The sequence below is a fragment of the Rana temporaria genome, chromosome 10 (genome assembly GCF_905171775.1).
Source record: "Rana temporaria chromosome 10, aRanTem1.1, whole genome shotgun sequence".
NCBI lineage: Eukaryota > Metazoa > Chordata > Amphibia > Anura > Ranidae > Rana > Rana temporaria.
Window position 1 is genome coordinate 35794696 of NC_053498.1, and position 19767 is coordinate 35814462.

A 19767-nucleotide genomic window follows, 5' to 3' on the forward strand; every position below is an offset into this window, starting at 1 on the left:
AGCCGAACGTCGGTGCGGCTCTATACTGCGCCTGCGCACCGACGTTCGGCTTCTTTCGGAAAATCGTGACGCGATGGATGCGACCGTCGGAAGCCTCTCGGAAGACTGTCAATCAAGAAGGAACGCCCATTCCCGAAGCCCATACCCGGAAGCGACGGAGAGGATGCATCTCGTAAACGGGTAAGTACTGCACATATTTTAAAATAAATAGCCGATTCCCCTAGTAAAAACGAGCAGGAATCTAAGGGGGAAAAGTGCCCTCTAAGGGTGAACCCCCGCTTTAAGTTCAGGTTCCAAGGCTGTCAACAGGCCCTGTGCAAAGGGGCACTCCCAGAAAACATGATAGGATGTTTCCTCCTGGATGATGCAAAAGGGGCAGTGCCTGTATCTGCACAGGTTTCTGGCATGCAAGAATGTGTGTGTGTGTATATATATATATATATATATAACACATCTGCCTCTTGACTTTTTACAGTACAGCAGTAATGAGGTGCTTAAGTTGCATCATTGAGAGCAGTAAAGTGATAACCAAAATGTTAGAAATCGTCACTTTTATGCAGATTCAGTTTATATACTGTACAACCTTCATTGGTTATTGACCAACTCCATCATGAGATTGAAAACTTCTACATAAGAGAACTAGGTGTGCAGAAATAAACTTTAAAGCAGGTGGTATCCTGGAAGAAACTAATATATCTTCTGCAGAAACATTATTTGTTTATCTGTTTCCTGCAGACTAACACGTCCGTTCAGAGTTCAATGAGTTTGTAAGATGCACGTGGCATTAATCTGGAGAAAATCATTCCTTAATAAACTTTGACCTGGATGGAAATAGATGACATAATATAGTAAATAGCATAGATGCATGACGTTTCCCTATCACAATCTGATATTATATACAGCTGAGCGAGATAATGGACGTTACAAGGCACAGACTACAGTACATTCCAGCTGAACCAGTGTGGTCCTTTTTGGATTCTGGCTGCAGTGATTTGCAGAGTATGCAAATTAAAACTAAATGACAGGCAAAATTTATTTTGGGGGCCCCCCAGTTTTTACCCCTAGTGGGCAAGTATTATAGCATTATATTATTATATAGTATTATAGCATATTTGCATATTAAAGCACACACCTTGCAAAGCCCCCCTCCAGTAATGTAATGTACAGTACATGTTCTGTTGCCAGTGCTTCCATCTTCATCCAGTGTACCTCTAATGTTAATGTTTGAGAAAACAAGCCCCATAAAATGGTTATTGATCGCAGATGCATCCGTATGGAAGAGAACCCTTGAGATACAGTGAGGGGGGAAAAAAATTATTTGATCCTCCTGCTGATTTTGTACGTTTGACGAAAAAATTATCCGTCTATAATTTTAATTAGGGTTGTGCCGATACCACTTTATTAAGACCGAGTACAAGTACCGATACTTTTTTTCAAGTACTCGCCGATACCGAATACCGATACTTTTTTTTAATCTCATGTGTTAGCGGCACATGTGTCGGTGTTTTTTTTTTTTTATCTTTAACAATTTGTTTTTAATTTGTTACAATTTTTTTTTTTTACAATTTTTTTATTTTATTTATAATGCTTTCTTTTTTTTAAGGGGGGGGGGGGGGTGGACCGTGTCAGTGTGTTTTTTTCTTTTATTTTTTTTATTATTTTCTACAATAATGTATATATTATTATTATTATTATTATTATTATTATTATTATTAATTTATTTATTTATTTATTTTTCAGCCCTGTTGGGGGGCTTTGGTGAGATATCAGGGATCTTAACAGACCTCTGACATCTCCCCTTTGAGACAGAGAAAGGGACTAGGGACACAGATTCCCCAGTTCCTTTCTCAGCAGCCTCAGCTGTGCTGAAAATGAATGCAGAGAAGACAGCGTCTTCTCTTCATTCATAAACTGAAACATTGTAATCACAGTTTACAATGTTTCAGTTATGTGAATAGACAGAGTCAGTGATCAGAGCAGTAAGGACCTGGATTTCCTGGCCCCTACCCCGCTCTCCATCCTGACAGTTCCAGGGGGTGGAGGAGGAGCACGGAAGGAGAGAGATACACAGTGGGAATACACGGTGGGAATACACGGTGGGAATACACGGCGGGAATACACGGCGGGGATACACAGAGGAATACACGGAGGGAGAGAGAAGCACGGGGGACGCGGAGGGAGAGAGAAACACGGCGGGGGACACGAAGGGAGGGAGACTGCAGCAAAACGGAGGGAGGCTGGAGGAGGACACGGGACAGTCAGCGGTGATCGTCTGTGGGGGAGTTACAAGCACCAATCACCGCTGATTTGAGAGAGAGAGAGAGAGAGAGAGAGAGACGAACGAAACACAACACGAAACGAACTTGTAACTTCCCCATGCACTGATCACCGCTGACAGTACATGTATCGGGTGAAGCATCGGGAGCATTTGCCCGAGTACAAGTACTCGGGCAAATGCTTGGTATCGATACCGATACTAGTATCGGTATCGGGACAACCCTAATTTTAATGATAGGTGTATTCTAACAGTGAGAGAAAGAATAACACAAATATCCAGAAAAATGCATTTCAAAAAAAGTTATAAATTGATTTGCATTTTAATAAGTGAAATAAGTATTTGACCCCTTCACAAAACATGAATTGGTACTTGGTGGCACAACCCTTGTTGGCAATCACAGCGGTCAGACGTTTCTTGTAGTTGGCCACCAGGTTTGCACACATCGCAGGAAGGATTTTGTTCCACTCCTCTTTGCAGATCTTCTCCAAGTCATTAAGGTTTTGAGGTCCCTTCTTCAGCTCCCTCCACATATTTTCTATGGGATTAAGGTCTGGAGACTGGCTTGTCCACTGAGGAGGAAGGGGATATTGGGTAGAAGAGGTGGTTAACTGATCTGCTGGATGAATTGCAGTTGGCATTTATGCACCATGTGTAACAAATGCATCATGGTGTGGAAATGTGGCAGCCGGCGGAGTTGATAACAGTGGTTTATGGCAGATCTGCCCTCTAATTTCGAAGCATATACTGTAAAAGCTTATAATAATAACATCATATAAAGACATCATGAAGCAAAATAAACCTTGCTCTTTCTATGTGCAAGAGCCATACTTTTTTTCTCCCCAAGCCCTATATAGTCCTCTACTGAGTTAAACACTGCAATTAAGTTGCATCTAGTCTTAAAGGGGTTGTAAAGGTTTGTTTTTTATTTTCTAAATGGGTTCCTTAAAGCTAGTGCATTGTTGGTTCACTTACATTTTCCTTCGATTTCCCTTCTTAATGTTTTTTTTTTCTTTGTCTGACTGCTTACTGTTTCTCCTCAGTAAGCTTGCCCCCATCATCCGAGCCGTTCTGGCTGGGGGTTAGTCAGCCAGAACAGCTTACTGAGGAGGAACAGGAAGTGAGAAATTCAGACAAAGATAACAAAGAAATAAAAAGAAAGGAAAAGGTTAGTGAACCAACAATGCACTAGCTTAAAGGAACCTACTGTATTTATTGGCGTATAACACTCACTTTTTTACCCTGAAAATAGAGGGTAAACTGTGCCTGCGTGTTAAACGCAGGGGGCTGTGGAAAGTTTTTTCCCTTAAACTTGCCTCTTAAAGTTATGGTGCGTGTTATACGCCCATAAATACGGTATTTAGAAAATAAAAAAAGAACCTTTACAACCCCTTTAGTTCTGGCATGGCACACTGTACTGGTCTTAAAGGACAAGTTCCCCTTTGCAAAGTCCATCCTGTGTAAAACACATTTTTTTCACTTTTTTTTGTGATCAACTGTCGGCATGTAAACAACGGCAGCCGGAAATGCCCCATAGTTCCTTGCATAGCGTTTTACAAGTACGCTGCGTAGTCTGTTTTAAAGCACGCAATCGCCAAGATGCTTGGTTTAAAAAAAAAAAAAAAACGGTTTAAAAACACCTATGCAGCGACTAATTAATGAATTGGTTGGTTGTTAATTTCACAGGTCCCTGACCACAACCTGTGTTCTCCACCCCTTCGCTGGAGCAATTGGTTCTATAATATTTAAATCATTGGTTCTATAATATTTATTTTAAATCAGGATGACACATTATTTTGCAAAGGTGAACTTGTCATTCAACATTTTGGACTAGATTTATTACCTGTACTTACAAGTATGAAGGTAAGGGTCTGCAACAGAATATGCCTGGATATAGCACATGTTGACAAACAGGGCACTTCAATAGAAAAGACTATAAAACCATGTTGGAACAAGAAGGGGGATAGGGGAGAGTGGGACTTTATATGAGGACATGACTCCATCCCTGTCATTTGAACAAAAAACGTTACACTGCGGCAGTAAACACGGTGATGCAGATGGGGGGGGGGGGGGGTAGGTGGGACTTTAGATAAAGTTCATGATGACAAAGAACATACGGTAAATTGTGGCAATATAAATAATTTAATGTTGCATACAAAACATGTTTACATACACTTAATTCCATATACAGAAACTGCACCTATAACATGGCACCAATCTCTGACTGAGCAATCACTGGTACTTGTTATAAGTAGGGTTGTCCCGATACCACTTTTTTAAGACCGAGTACAAGTACCGATACTTTTTTTCAAGTACTCGCCGATACCGAATACCGATATTTTTTTTTTTTTAATCATGCGGCACATGTGTCAGTATGTGTTTTTTTTTTTTGTTTTTTTTTTACCTTTAACAATTTGTTTTTAATTTTTTTTTTTATTTTATTTTTTACCATTTTTTTATTTATTTATAATGCTTTCTTTTTTTTTTAAGGGGGGGGGGGGGGTGGAACGTGTCGGTGTGTTTTTTCTTTAATTGTTTTATTTTCTACAATATTTTTTTTTATTCTTTTGTTTTTTTATTCTTTATTTATTTTTTCAGCCAGGTTGGGGAGGCTTTGGTGAGATATCAGAGGTCTTAACAGACCTCTGACATCTTCCCTTTGAGACAGGGAAAGGGACTAGAGACACATGTTCCCCTGTCCCTTTCTCAGCAGCATCAGCTGCGCTGAAAATGAATGGAGTGAAGACAGCGTCTTCTCTTCATTCATAAACTGAAACATTTGTAAACATAGCTTACAATGTTTCAGTTATGTGAATGGACAGAGTCAGTGATCACTGACTCTGTCCATTCGGAGCAGTAAGGAGCCGGATTTACCGGCTCCTACCCCGCTCTCCACCCTGACATTTCCAGGGGGTGGAGTAGGAGAACGGAAGGGGAGAGAAACACGGCGGCATACACGGGATACATGGCGGCATACACAGGATACACGGCGGCATACACGGGATACATGGCGGCATACACGGGATACACGGCGGCATACACGGCGGCATACACGGGATACACGGCGGCATACACGGGATACACGGCGGCATACACGGGATACACGCGGCATGCACGGGATACAAGGCGGCATGCACGGGATACACGGCGGCATGCACGGGATACACGGCGGCATACACGGGATACACGGCAGCATACACGGGATACACGGCGGCATACACGGGATACACGGCGGCATACACTGGATACACGGCGGCATACACTGCGCCATACACGGGATACACGGCGGCATACACGGGATACACGGCGGCATACACGGGATACACGCGGCATGCACGGGATACAAGGCGGCATGCACGGGATACACGGCGGCATGCACGGGATACACGGCGGCATACACGGGATACACGGCAGCATACACGGGATACACGGCGGCATACACGGGATACACGGCGGCATACACTGGATACACGGCGGCATACACTGCGCCATACACGGGATACACTGCGGCTTTCAGCTGCTTTAAAAACAGCGTTGATCGGTGCTTGTAACTTCCCCACGCACTGATCACCGCCGACAGTACAAGAATCGGGCAAATGCTTGGTATCGGTCCTGATACCGATACTAGTATCGGGACAACCCTAGTTATAAGAGAACATAGTAGCGTGCAAGTTTTCTAATTTTTTAGGTAAATATAAACCATCAACCTCCAGTGAATATAGTGGAAATAAATGCAGAAAAAAATATATATAGTACATGTATAGTGACCGTGAATTGGCTGCAACCACTTAGTAGTGCACTCATAAGACACTGCATAATAAATGTAAAAGAAAAAGATGAGAATGGTGCGCTTATTCAATAATGTGCCATAAAGTAGTATACTCAAAGAAAAAAATGTGCTGAGTATCCAAACATACATATAAATAAATGTGAATAAAGTCCAACTAAAGCCCAATGGTAAGAGGGGGACACGATTGGCGTTTTGGGACTTTGAGTGAGATTACATATAAAATGTATCTCCATTCCGGATTCAATATGAAACAAAAGGAGATTGGGACTTTGAATGAAGCAGTATGCTAATGGGGGGAAAAAAATGAAATGAACCATTGAAAGTAGTATACATGTATTAAATAGATAAAATATCTACACAGTAAAAACAGGTAGCGTGTACAGTGACACATAGCATAACCAAGATTTACATCCATAATACAAATGTTAACACATAACAATGAATTGTTTAATTCAATCAATAAATGTGGACACATAGGAACTGGGCAGCACACAACAAAAAATTGTAACATAAATTATAAACTATAAACGAGTCATCAAATTAGTTGATGAGAATAAAATCCCATTAGCGCATATAGCTACATCTTTGTAAGCCCAACGCGGCGTTTCGTGTGTACGAGGCCTTAGAGGTAGAGATCTACCTGAACAACATTGGAGACGTCAAAGATCACCTGGCACAGTGTCGCCTCCTCACACCTGATTTAAACCTCCAATTGTCGCACTACTATGTTACAAACGTGTGCAGTGCACGGCAGTCATCAGGTTTAATCCGATAATGAGGAGACACCTGTCAAACACTCGGATCGCTTTTTAGAGGATCAGCCATGCCTGCTGCACTTGTGAATGAGCCCTTAGTTGCGTTTGTCAGCGGCACCCTTAAGGCTCATTCACATTTAAAATACACCATAGGTATTCCACATAGGAGACCAAGATACGGTCTCCCTAGGGAACAAAGACTGCTACCTACCGGTATTATTGGGCAATAATGGATCAGATATTGAAAAAATAAAAGTAGTTTATTAATGTATCAAAAAGTTTTTTTAACAAATACAAAGTATTAAAACGAGTTTAATTGCTCATATGTTTAGCTATTGATGACCAATATGATAAAATAACAATTCCTTCGAAACACTTGCACTTGTAATGAAAAGTGGATTTGCCTTTCATAAATAACCCTCTCTGTGTTAAACTGGAAGAGAACATTTCCTAACACGATCTGAACTTTCTAAACGGTATATAAATGTGAAGACAGCAGATATACATGTAAAACGTATGTAGGGAGATTTGGTTCATCCCTGTGTATCATCTGAGGCTGTTCACTTCACTGGGTGTATTGAGGGTTTACATCCACTTTAAATAAAGACTGTTATACCCATCACAAAAATACTCAGCCTGTAAAAGTAAGTATGAGCGCAAAAAATCACTTTAAAATATCTCGGGAAGCAGATGGTTTCTACTGATCACGTTCTCCACCTTTTTGTGCAGTAAGAAATCACTTTGCAAGGCACCTTCCACAACCCCTTGTTTTGACATAACATACAGGAAGAAATATTGCTAAAAAGGTAGCAGGATTGTACTTTTATTGTATAAATTTGAAAATACCCACGTAGATGTGTGAAACTTTAGAATAAATGCTTCCTGATGACTTTCATGTGAGTGGCATTCCGTTGGTAGAATGAAAGAAAGCCCATTGTTTCCCCCAATCAACACAGTCAGTGTTGATGGGGGAATCCCTTCTGCAGTGCAATTGTTTTCTACCGACAGGAGCCTTCATGATCGGCAGAACAATATTAACCGCTAGCAGCTATAGCCGCCGGCAGTAATCGCATGTAAAAAAATCTGACAGGCTGGTTGTACCAAGTGCAACCAGCTTGCCCATACATTTATTGAATCTTGGCCAGGCCAACTAGCTGAGAATCGATCCATCTATGGCCGGCTTAAAGGGTCACTAAAGGAAAACATTTTTTTCGCTAAATAGCTTCCTTTACCTTACTGCAATGCTGGTTTCATGTCCTCATTGTTTTTGCTCTAATCCTTCTCTGTTTTGAACACTTCCTGGTTGTCTGTTTCCTGATGAAAAAAGTCATGGGAGCTTTCTCTCTGTGGTCACTAATGAAGGAGGTGTGATTACTGTGTGTCTAAAACCCCTCAGCACCAATCAGTTTAGTTTTACAAACTATCAAAGAGCAGGAAACAGCATGCAAAAACGAAACTGAAACTGTAGGTACATTATATGATTGATTTTTATCTATTTTTAATATTTTTTAAAAGGAATCAGTTAACTATTATGTCTCTATACCCTGTAAACAGTCATTTCAGCAAAAAAAAAAAAATTCCTTTAAGGCTGCTGGTTTATTCAAAACTTTTTTACTATACATTGTGGGCTAGATTCAGGTAGCCCTGCGTAATGTTGTGCGGGCGTAAGGTATCTCCGATACGTTACGCCGCCGTAAATTAGGGCGCAAGTTCCTTATTCAGAAAGAACTTGCGCCCTAAGTTACGGCGGCGTAACGTATGTGCTCCAGCGTAAGCACGCCTAATTCAAATTTGGATGATGTGGGCGTGTTTTTTTTTAATTTAGTTTTTGAATTTTTTTAAGAACGGCGCATGTGCCGTTTGTAAAAGAATCCCAGTGCGCATGCTCGAAAATTCCGCCTCAAAACGTTAATGCTTTAGACGTGAACGTAACTTACATACAGCCTTATGCGCGAACGACTTACGCAAACGATGTAAAAATTTCAAAATTTGACGTGGGAACGACGTCCATACTTAACATTGCGTACACCTCATAATAGCAGGAGCAACCTTACGGCAAAAAATCCTAACGTAAAAAATGGCGCCGGGCGTACGTACGTTTGTGAATCGGCGTATCTACCTAATTAGCATATTCATTGCGTAAATCGACGGAAGCGCCACCTAGCGGCCAGCGTAAATATGCAGCCTAAGCTACGACGGTGTAAGACACTTACGCCAGTCGGATCTTAGGGAAATCAATGCGTAACTGATTCTATGAATCAGGCGCATAGATACGACGCCACAACTCAGAGATACAACGGCGTATCTGGAGATACGCCGTCGTATCTCCTACCTGAATCCGGCCCATTATTTTTACTATAAACTTCGGTTCCACCCTCCACAACAGTCCCAGTTTCTTATGTTACCCCTTGGGGGAATTTAATTGCCCATCTCTGATATACCTGGTGGGTAATTTAAACCACTTATGTTGTCCCAGCTAATAAGTCAGTTCTTGGTAGAGTTTCCCCTGCAAATATTGATGTAACTGTGATTTGTTTTTTGCATGAATGTCTAATGTATGTCTTTTATGTTTCTGTTTTATTGTAGCATCTTGCTGGTAAATCAGGATTTGAATAAAAGTTTATATACTGTGCAAGTTCATCCTACTGAGGAGATGCAAAGATCAGGTGAACAAATATTAGTTCTCTTTTAAGATGACGTGCCTGTTTAGTAATTTCTTTGGAACCTGATGAAGAATACCAGCTTTGTGCAGATGGGAGCCCAACCTGCAGAAGTAAATAAAGCCTGCTAATGTAGTGCTTTGTACTGTTTGTAGGAATTCTGTTAATTGTGCTTTTGAAAATGCCATTTTATTTGACTATTTACTCTCACGTTTCTGGACTCCTGGATTTGATTGGAAAGATGGATTAAAGCGGTATTAACCACTTCCATACCGGGCCTATTTTGGCACTTCTCTCCTACATGCAAAAATCCAAATTGTTTTTGCTAGGAAATTACTCAGAACCCCCAAACACTATAGATGTTTTTTTAGCAGACACCCTAGGGAATAAAATGGCGGTCATTGCAACTTTTTATCTCGCACGGTATTTGCGCAATAATTTTTGGGGTAAAAAAAATGTTTTCATAAATTAAAGAATAACAAAACAGTAAAGTTGGCCCAATTTTTTGTATAATGTGAAAGATGAAGTTACGCCGAGTAAATAGATACCGAACATGTCAGGCTTTAAAATTGCGCACACTCATGGAATGGCGCCAAAACTTCAGTACTTAAAAATCTCCATAGGCATCGCTTTTTTTACAGGTTACCAGTTTAGAGTTAGAGGAGTTCTAGGGCTAAAATTGTTGCTGGCGCTCTAACGCACGCGGCGATACCTCACATGTGTGGTTTGAACGGCGTTTACATTTGTGGGCGGGACTTTTTTTTTTTTTTTTTACTTAATTTATTTTATTTTTACACTTTTTTTTTTTTTTTACATTTTTTTTTTTTTTGATCACTTTTATTCCTATTACAAGGAATGTAAACATCCCTTGTAATAGGAATGGTTTGTGACAGGTACTCTTTTTATGGAGAGATGCAGGGTCAATAAGACCCCACATCTCTCCTCCAGGCTGGAAAGCATTAGATCGTGAAAAGAAATTCACGGATCTCATGCTTACAGCTGCGATTGCGGTTTTGTTTACATTCCGGTACCCGGGCGTGACGTCATAACAACGCGTCCGGGTCTCCGACGATCATAGAGATGACTGGTGACCATCTGGTCACCAGTCATCTCTATGCCTCCCATCCGGCGCCGGCAGATCGTTTCTCCGGTCTCCGATGGCACGGGAGAGCCCGGAGAAGCACCGGATGGCGGCCGGAGGGGGGGGACGTCGCCTGTCGCCTATAAGAACCAAGAGCCTATAATCAAGCGGCGGAACTGCTGCTATGATCGTTTTTATGGTGCACAGGATCGCCGGCTGAAGAGATGGATATCTGAATGATGCCTGTAGCTGCAAGCATCTTTCAGATATCCCCACTGAAAGTCCAGGACGTCATATGACATCCTTGGGCGGGAAGTCGTTAAACCCAAAACATTTGTTATTTTGCAGCTTACCAATTCTAAGATCTAATGGATGCCTTGGCCTAAAAAAAATAAAAGAAAAATTATAATTTCTTACATTTTCATCAGCCAATAAGTGTTTTTTTTTTTTTTTTTTTTAACACAACAGGCTGTCCTGCAGATTCATCAGTTACAGGGATGAGACAAACTATTTACCATTCGCAGGAGTACCTACAATGCTCAGTTTTTATTAATGTAAAACCTTTATCTCAGAAGAGAAAAAAAATTCTGTAACTGCAGTGTGAGCTGGAGTTTGGCTTAAATTTTAGTGTATCTAAATCTGCTAGTCCATCTAACACTCCCTCCCCCACGACTGACAAAGCTGCTGCCCAAAAGTGGGGGCACGCTAATACAGGAGGTGGGTTTATGGCCAGATCATCAGGTGAAAACAGCTAAAAAAAAAGTCTAAGGCTGGGTTCACACCATCGCTGCATGTGGTTCACAGCAAGGGTGCGGTGCATCCCGGTTCCCCGTTTTCAGTTCCTATTTCAGCCCGAATGTTTGGCTGAATTTGGACCTGAAATGGACCAAAAGACACACAGGGCTCCTTTGTAAATTTGCACCGGAGCCACAGCAGAGATCTGTGAATTGGCTCCATAGAGAGCCAGTCAAAATCTCCTGCTATTACGAATTGGACGTGGATTTTCATAGGTGTGAATTCAGCCTAAAAAAGAAAACGAATGCAGCCACAACTAATAAGTAAGCTGCAATATATTACATTTTTGGTTTTGGGTTTAATACCCCTTTAAGAAGTGTCCTAGTCTTTCTGCCCACCGAAGTCCAAAGCTGATATGAAGCATCAAGTCTTTTTGTGTTCTGGCTTGCAGTACTGTATATTCTGAGACTTGCAGGGCGACATTTCTTGGGATCCAGATTTACTATTTTATCTGAATTAATGAATATATATATTCTGACATGGGGTAGTTGGCTCTCATGGTAGATGTGTTTTATAAAGTGAATCCTCGGCAGACAGGAACTATATTTAAGGGCCTGGTAGCCCACGAAGAGAGACTCTGTAATATGCTGTGACACCTAGCGCATAAGCTCACTTAGCTTCGGCTGCAGTCTCGCCCTGCACCTCTTGCCAGTCTCTCTGACTGTTGTCCAGCTCTCATGGATACTTGACTCTCTTAGCCGGAGCACCCGGCTTCACAGCCCACCTTTGGCCTATGGATTGGGTTCTCCTGACAGCAGCCGACCTGACTCCCGGAATGAGATCCACTATCTGTTGGCTTCTGGCTTGGGCCCCTTGACCCCTGGGTGAGATCTTCCATTTCCCACACTGGGAGCTGTTTCCAAACTGGAAGCTCTGAGCTATCCTCAGACCGGGGTAAGAATGGGCTTGGGCATGTTCTAATCGTACCTGCCAGGAAGACTGCACTGCACTGCACATGCCAATCATAGGCTGTGTGTGTGTGTGTGTGTGCAGCTGCCGGTCGGGAATGCCTCACTGCCTATTATTTGCGGTGTGCAGTGATGGCTTCCTGGCGGGCTCAATCCAAACACGCCCGAGCCCATCACTAGATGGGGGAGTATATAACGACCCTGCACACCTGTGTATTCAGCCAAGTTGCAGGCATCTAGCAAAACCTGGACACGGAATTGAATGTTTCCGATCCAGAACTACAGTTTCTGGAGAAAGAAAAATACACAGCCAGGGGCGGACTGGCCATTGAGTCACTCGGGCACTGCCTGAGGGCCCCATGCCACTAGGGGGCCCCCATCAGGGTTGCCAGGCTCAGTAAAACCAGGGACAGTATGTAAAAATCTGGGTTTTTTTTTACATCTGTCCCTGATATGTCCCGAAACCGAAATGCTTTTGATGTGAAAATCCAGAGATTTTAGCTGCCCCGCCTCTGCACTGCCTCCTAGCGTGGTGGCCATCTGTAAGCCCAGGGGCCCCATAATCTTCTATTGCCCGGGGGCCCCATGAGTTGTCAGTCCGCCCCTGTACACAGCTTTACTCTGCCTAGCCTAGGCAGAGTAAATCTGTGTATTTGGCTTTCTCTGGATTTCCTCTCACTGTCACAACGTAAGAATGCTTTCAAAAATATACATTAAAGTGATTGTAAAGGAAATTTTTTTTTATTTGTTAAACTTACCTGCTCCATTCTCCTCTTCTTGGGTCCCCCACGGCTCCCTTGCTGAGTGTCCCCATAGCAAGCTGCTTGCTGTGGGGGCACTCATGCATGCTCGCTCCTGTTTGCTTATTTTTATCAATTTCCAAAATGCAAAGTGATCAATAAAATAAAATACAAATCTCAATCAAATTAATATCTGGTGTGACAACCCTTTGACTTCAAACCAGCACCATTCTTTTAGGTAGTCCATAACAAACACGAGTCGGCAACGCTACAGATTCTCCATAGAAAACTTTATTACAGGCATACCCCACTTTTAAGTACACAATGGAGTTTATTTACTAAAGCTGGAAAGTGCAAAATCAGGCTCACTTCTGCATAGAAACCAACGAGCTTCCAGGTTTTATTACCAGGCTTAATTAAACAAGCTGGGGTTAGAAGCTGAATGGTTTCTATGCAGAAGTGAACCTGATTTTGCACTTTCCAGCTTTAGTAAATAAACCCCATTGTGTACTTAAAAGTGGGATATGCTTGTATAGCAGGAACATTGGTATGATGAAGGCTTAGGCCGAAACGCGTCGGTTTTGGATGAGGTTACTGCTATAATAAAGTTTTCCATTGAGAAGCTGTCGGGTTGCCGGCTCGTATTTGTTATGGACTCTCTGTGAACTCCATTAGCCAGAGCACCGACCACTCTGCACACTAAATTGCACAATAGAGCGGTAGAGCTTGGGTGAGTTTTCTGTTGATTCTTTTAGGTACACTTGCACACAGTTTTTGAAGGAACTCGGCAAGGGTTGCTCCAAACATCTTGGAGAACTAACCACAGATCTTTTGTGGATGTAGACCACCCCCGATCCTTCTGTCTCTTCCCAGACAGACTCCATGATGAGGGATCAGGACCTTGCTGTTTTTAAGGCAAAGGTTGGTAACACCAAATATTGATTTCTCTTCTCTTTATTTTCTTTCTATTTTTGACTTAACTAAACTATTAACACTTCTTCTGTTTCTGAAATCTTCTTTTTTAATTTACCGCACGGACCTGTCCAAAACTTTGGCACAGTGCTGTGTTTGGTCCCTTTCACACGGGCGGACCGTTTACCTGAATGGGCGCTATGGAGCGACGGATGTCAGTGGTGACCATGTCCGCTGACATCCGATATGGTTCGATCCGCTAAAATCAGACGCATGGCAATATAACGACATCCGTCCTGGCGGAACGGATTGGGTGTGATCTGATGAAAACGAGATATGATGCTGTCCGTTTTCGTCCGATCTCTCCACAGGACTCAGCGGCGCTCGACAAGCCCCTCTCTCCGTGAGCAGAAAGGGACCTGTCATCCGCCGAATCAGCGGAGATCAACGGAGAGATCTCCCGCTAAGCTGGTGGACTCCGTGGCAACGGATCCGCCTCATGTGAATGAGGCCTAAGACACACACGCACATGCATTATGAAAACAGAACAAATCTAAGCTACATTTAAATTTTAATGGTGACTGTGCTTAAATGTTAACCAACATAAAGCTATGTTCCCAATCCTGCTAGATGGATGATTAATAACTATTAAAAGTGCTGGCCACAGTAATTGACTTGCTGACCACGAGTTGGAAAGCCCAGGCACTTGGTCACGGGACCTCTGCTTATGTGGAATATGAGAGTAAGGGAATGACTGATTACATGAACAAAAGCCTTAAATGTGAAAGGACCGGAGCCATGCCTGGAACATTTTCTTCAGAAAATTAATTGCGTCCGCCTTTGTTTGTTTAACTTTCCATTCTATCCTACACGTTTTTGGTCCCTCAGGTGTTGCTGGGCTCCTTAGAGGAGGTTTTTACAACAGTCATGCAAGACTTTATGACCCAGCTAATCTCTGACCCTGACCACAGAGGCAGTAAAAGGCCTTCTCTGTAGGCTCGATGACTGATCTGCCTGTGACAGTGGCTGCTATTCATTCTCATAAGTTGCTGACTGATGAGCTTTCCCTGGAAGAGCTGCAGTCTTCTGCTATTACATTGAAAGAGACCATTTCGGCCCTAAAGCCACTTTCACATTGAGGCGTTGGCTGCGTTGACGGTAAAGCACCTCTAGTTTTAGTGGTGATTTTCGCTTTCTAGCGGGATGCTTTTTAACCCCTGCTAGCGGCCAAAAAAGGGTTCAGATGCTTCGGTAGAGCTGGCCATTGATTTCAGTTGCAGGGGCGGTTTAGAGCGATGTTTACACTGCTCCCGCACCGCCCCAAAGATGCTGCTTGCAGGACTTTTTTCCTGTCCTGCAAGCGCATCGCCCCAGTGTGAAAGCATTTGGGCTTTTACGCTGGGGCTGCAGAAGAGGCAGTTTACAGGTGCTTTCCAGGCGCTATTTTTATCGCAAAAATGCCTGTAAAACGCATCAGTGTGAAAGTGGCCTTATTGATGTAATCTGCTATTTTCTAAAACTAGAAAATCAGCCTGTTGCTTCTGGTAGTGCTGTATCGGTTCTGTGTCTTACAGGGCCACTAAGGCCTCCTTTAGTTACCGTATTTATCGCGGTATAACGCGCTCCCGCGTATACCGCGCACCCCTAAAGTTGCCCCCGAAATTCCTGTTAAAAAAAAATGTTATATGATTTCATTACTTACAGTTTTTTGGTGTCTTCCCAGCGTCCATCGTCTGGTCCGGCGTCCGTCTGCGGCCTTGATGGTGTCCTCCCGGCTTCTCCAGCGCGCGCTTCAAGTCGAGTCCCCGCTTTCCGTGCTCAGTTCGAACGCCTCCGCCGACATATACCGAGTGCAGTACACTCGGGTACATTCGGCAAGGCTCGGCGTCGCTCGCGCTCACGCTCTGTGACGTTTATGGGTGAGCACGAGCGAAGCCGAGCCTGGCCGAATGTACCCGAGTGTACTGCACTCGGTATATGTCGGCGCAGGATTTCAAACTGAGCGCAGGAAGCGACTATCGGCGTATATCGCGCACCCACAATTTTCCCCTTACTTTAAGGGGAAAATAGTGCGCGATATACGCCGATAAATACGGTACATAGTTGATGAGGTTGAAAAAAGACACATGTCCAACCTGTGTGTGTGTGTGTGTGCGCTTTTATGTTAATATTACATTGTATATCCCTGTATGCTGTGGTCGTTTAGGTGCCTATCCTAATAGTTTTTTTTAAATGATTGATGCTCCCTGCTGAAACCACTGCTTGTGGAATTCCCTTTCGCTGAAAAGTTTTATCCCTATTGAGAGGTCACCAGTATGGTATTTGTACATTGAAATCATATCCCCTCTCAAGCGTCTCTTCTCCAGAGAGAATAAGTTCAGGGCTCGTAATCTTTCCTCATAACTAAGGTCCTCCAGTCCCTTTTATTAGCTTTGTTGCCCTTCTCTGGACTCTCTCCAGTTCCAGCACATCTCCTTGAGGACTGTTGCCCAGAACTGGACAGCATACTCCAGGTGCGGCCGGACCAGGGTCTTGTAGAGTGGGAGAATTATTGTTTCATCTCTGGAGTTAATTCCCTTTTTAATGCATACCAATATTCTGTTGACTTTGCTTACAGCAGCTTGCATGCCATTGCTGAGCCTGTCATTTACTAGGACCCCCAGGTCCTTTTCCATCCTAGATACCCCAGAGGTCCTCCCACTAGTGAGTAGTTTGCATTCTTATTTTTGCCACCTATATGCATTATTTTAAATTTTTCTACATTAAACCTATTTTTCCATGTAGTTGTCACCCCATTAATTTGTTCAGATCTTCTTGCAAGGTTTCCACATCCTGCAGAGAAATTATTGCCCTGCTTAGTTTAGTATCATCCGCAAAGACTGAGATTGAGACGTTTATCTCATCCTCCAGGTCGTTTATGAATAAATTAAATAGGATTGGTCCCAGGACAAAACCATGGGGGACCCCACTTTCCACACCGGTAGGTACTCCCCATTTATCACCACTTTCTGCACTCGCCCTGTAGCCAGTTTTCAATCCATGTACTCACCCTATGGTCCATGCTGGCAGACCTTAGTTTGTACAGTAGACGTTTATGGGGAACAGTATCGAATAAATCCAGATGCACCACTCTCTTTGACTTTGTTTTTAGTATGAAGATTAAAAGCACCCCGATATGGTTTTTGTGCCCCCCAAATGCTTGTTGACACAGTACTTTCTTATTAAAGCGGATGTGCCATGGGAACAAAATATTAAAAGCCAGCAGCTACAAATACTGCAGCTGCTGACTTTTAATATTAGGACACTTACCTGTCCTGGAGTCCAGCGCCGATCGCAGCAGAGCACGAGCGATCGCTCGTCACTCTGCTGCTCCCCCCGCCATCCACGCTGAGGGAACCAGGAAGTGAAGCGCTGCGGCTTCACTGCCCGGTTCCCTACGGCGCATGCGCGAGTCGCGCTGCGCCCGCCGATTGGCTCACACGCTGTGTGCTGGGACACAACGGGCGACAGACGGGATGTGACGGAATGCCCGTCTTTCGCCCGTAGCGTGTGGCTGGAAGTGGGTGCAAATACCTGTCTTTAGACAGGTGTCTGCACCCCCCTCCCCCCTGAAAGGTGTCAAATGTGACACCGGAGGGGGGGAGGGTTCCGATCAGCGGGACTCCACTTTAGGGTGGAGAACCGCTTTAAGGAGTTTTGTCACAGTCATCTGGATCAGACCATCTTTCGCCTCAGCAAATCACCTAATATTCCAGTGGCGGATAGCCCTTTAACCACTTGCTTACTGGGCACATATACCCCCCTCATGCTCAGGTGAAATTTCAGCTTCCGGCACTGCGTCGCTTTAACTGACAATTGCGCAGTCGTGCGACGTGGCTCCCAAATAAAATTTACGTCCTTTTTTTCCCCCCACAAATAGAGCTTTCTCTTGGTGGTATTTGATCACCTCTGCGGTTTTTATTTTTTGCGCTATAAACAAAAAAAGCAACAATTTTGAAAAAAAATTATCAATATTTTTTACTTGTTGCTATAATAAATAGCCCATTTTTTTTTCTCAGTTTAGGTCGATACGTATTCTTCTACATATTTTTGGTAAAAAAAAAAAATCGCAATGAGCGCTTACAAAATATGGGAATGAGAATTATTATTTTTTATTATTTTTTTTTTTTACTAGTAATGGCGGCGATCTGCGATTTTTTTTTTATTTTTTATTTTTTTATTGGGACTGCGACATTATGGCGGACACATCGGACACTTTTGACACATTTTTGGCGCCATTCACATTTATACAGCGATCAGTGCTATAAATATGCACTAATAACTGTATAAATGTGACTGGCATTGAAGGGGTTAACACTAGGGGGTGAGGAAGGGGTTAAATGTGTACCTGTATTGTGTTCTAACTGTGGGGGGAGGGGGGTGACTGGGGGAGGTGAACCGATTGTGTCCCTATGTACAAGAGACACAGATCCGTCTCCTCTCTCCCCTGACAGGACGTGGAGCTCTGTGTTTACATACAGTGCTCCAAGTCCATGCTCTGTCATTGCCGATCGCGGGTACCTGGCGGACATCGCGACCGCCAGGCACGCGCATCGGCATCTCGGGGACGCGCGCCCCCCATTGGCCGGAGGAATCCAGGACGTCATATGACGTCCTGTTGTATTTTCAGAGCCACCGTGAGGCCGTCATTTGACAATGGCCCGGGGCTCAAGTGGTTAAGGACCACAATGATGAGAGACTATAATCCCTTTCTAGGGCCATGCTCTCTTTGGCAGGCTCCAACTTGCACCTGGTTCTGGCTGTAGTCCCATGCCAGGTCTACGCTAGGCTAGACTATGGCATGGGTTAAATCCCTTAACCACTGCTTTGATAGATACTAATCGTGCTCAGACTCAAAACTGCATACTCAGACTCAAAACTGCATACATCTATGAAATGGCAACAAACTACAGCACCTACATTTTTATCATAGATGGAACTTTAACTTTAACAGGCCATGTTTTGGGAATTTCTCTTAGATAAAATAGCTGTCCAAAATACCAAGCCATTGACTCAGATTTATACAACGTGTGCAATATAGAGGAAACCTGCAAACATGGCCTGTTGGGGTACTTGAGGACAGGCCTGAGAACCACTTTATTAGACTACCAATGTGTCCCTCTGCCCTTCACTGCCTCTAATCCACTGGTTCTCAACCTGGGGGTCGAATGACAATTTGCCAGGGGTCACCAAATCCTGGGCTGTTTATGAACAGTTCTAAATACCATGGCCCAGATTCAGGTAGATTTGCCCATTACTTACACATGAGCTGCTCAGCTGAATTTCTCTGCGCTGGGGCAATTTTGCCAAATTGCCACCTGATTCAGGAATCGTTTGTTCAGTTAATTTGCTCCTGTTTAAGGCAAAGCTGAGGGCGCAAGGCCGTGCAAGTCAAAGTGGGTGTGCCCCTATGTAAATGAGGAATTTTCGGCTCAGCAGAGGTTTGCGCCGGGCGCGCGCATGCGCAGTTAGAGCGCTGCCGTCTGCGAATGCGTCAAACTGCGCCTAGCATACTTTCAGGGCAAATCCTGCTCAGCTGCTTGCACTGAGCAAATAAATAGGAGCAGACTTGCGCAGGTTCTTTGCTGAATTTCATCCTGCTTTTTCCAACCCCCCCTGAGCAAGGAAATTCAGCCCATTTAGAAGAGATGGCACTTCCCAAAGCAACAAAAAAAAGGAAGGCAAACTTTGTGGCTGCGGAGATGGACATCTTAATTGCTGCACTCCAGCAACATAAAGAAGTTCTATATGGTGCCCAGCGGGCAAACACCACCGTTGCCCAAAGGAGGGCTATCTTTGAAGCCATAGCCCT

General features: G+C 43.6%; 1 protein-coding gene across 1 annotated transcript in view; it reads left to right on the forward strand.

Annotated features, from left to right (window-relative positions):
* Positions 1-19767, forward strand: part of FUZ (fuzzy planar cell polarity protein) — a 111144-nt gene that overhangs the window by 70099 nt on the left and 21278 nt on the right. Inside the window, exon 9 of the mRNA XM_040327535.1 lies at positions 9407-9486. Within this exon, the coding sequence (XP_040183469.1) occupies positions 9407-9486 (80 nt within the window). The remainder of the gene's footprint in view (positions 1-9406; positions 9487-19767) is intronic.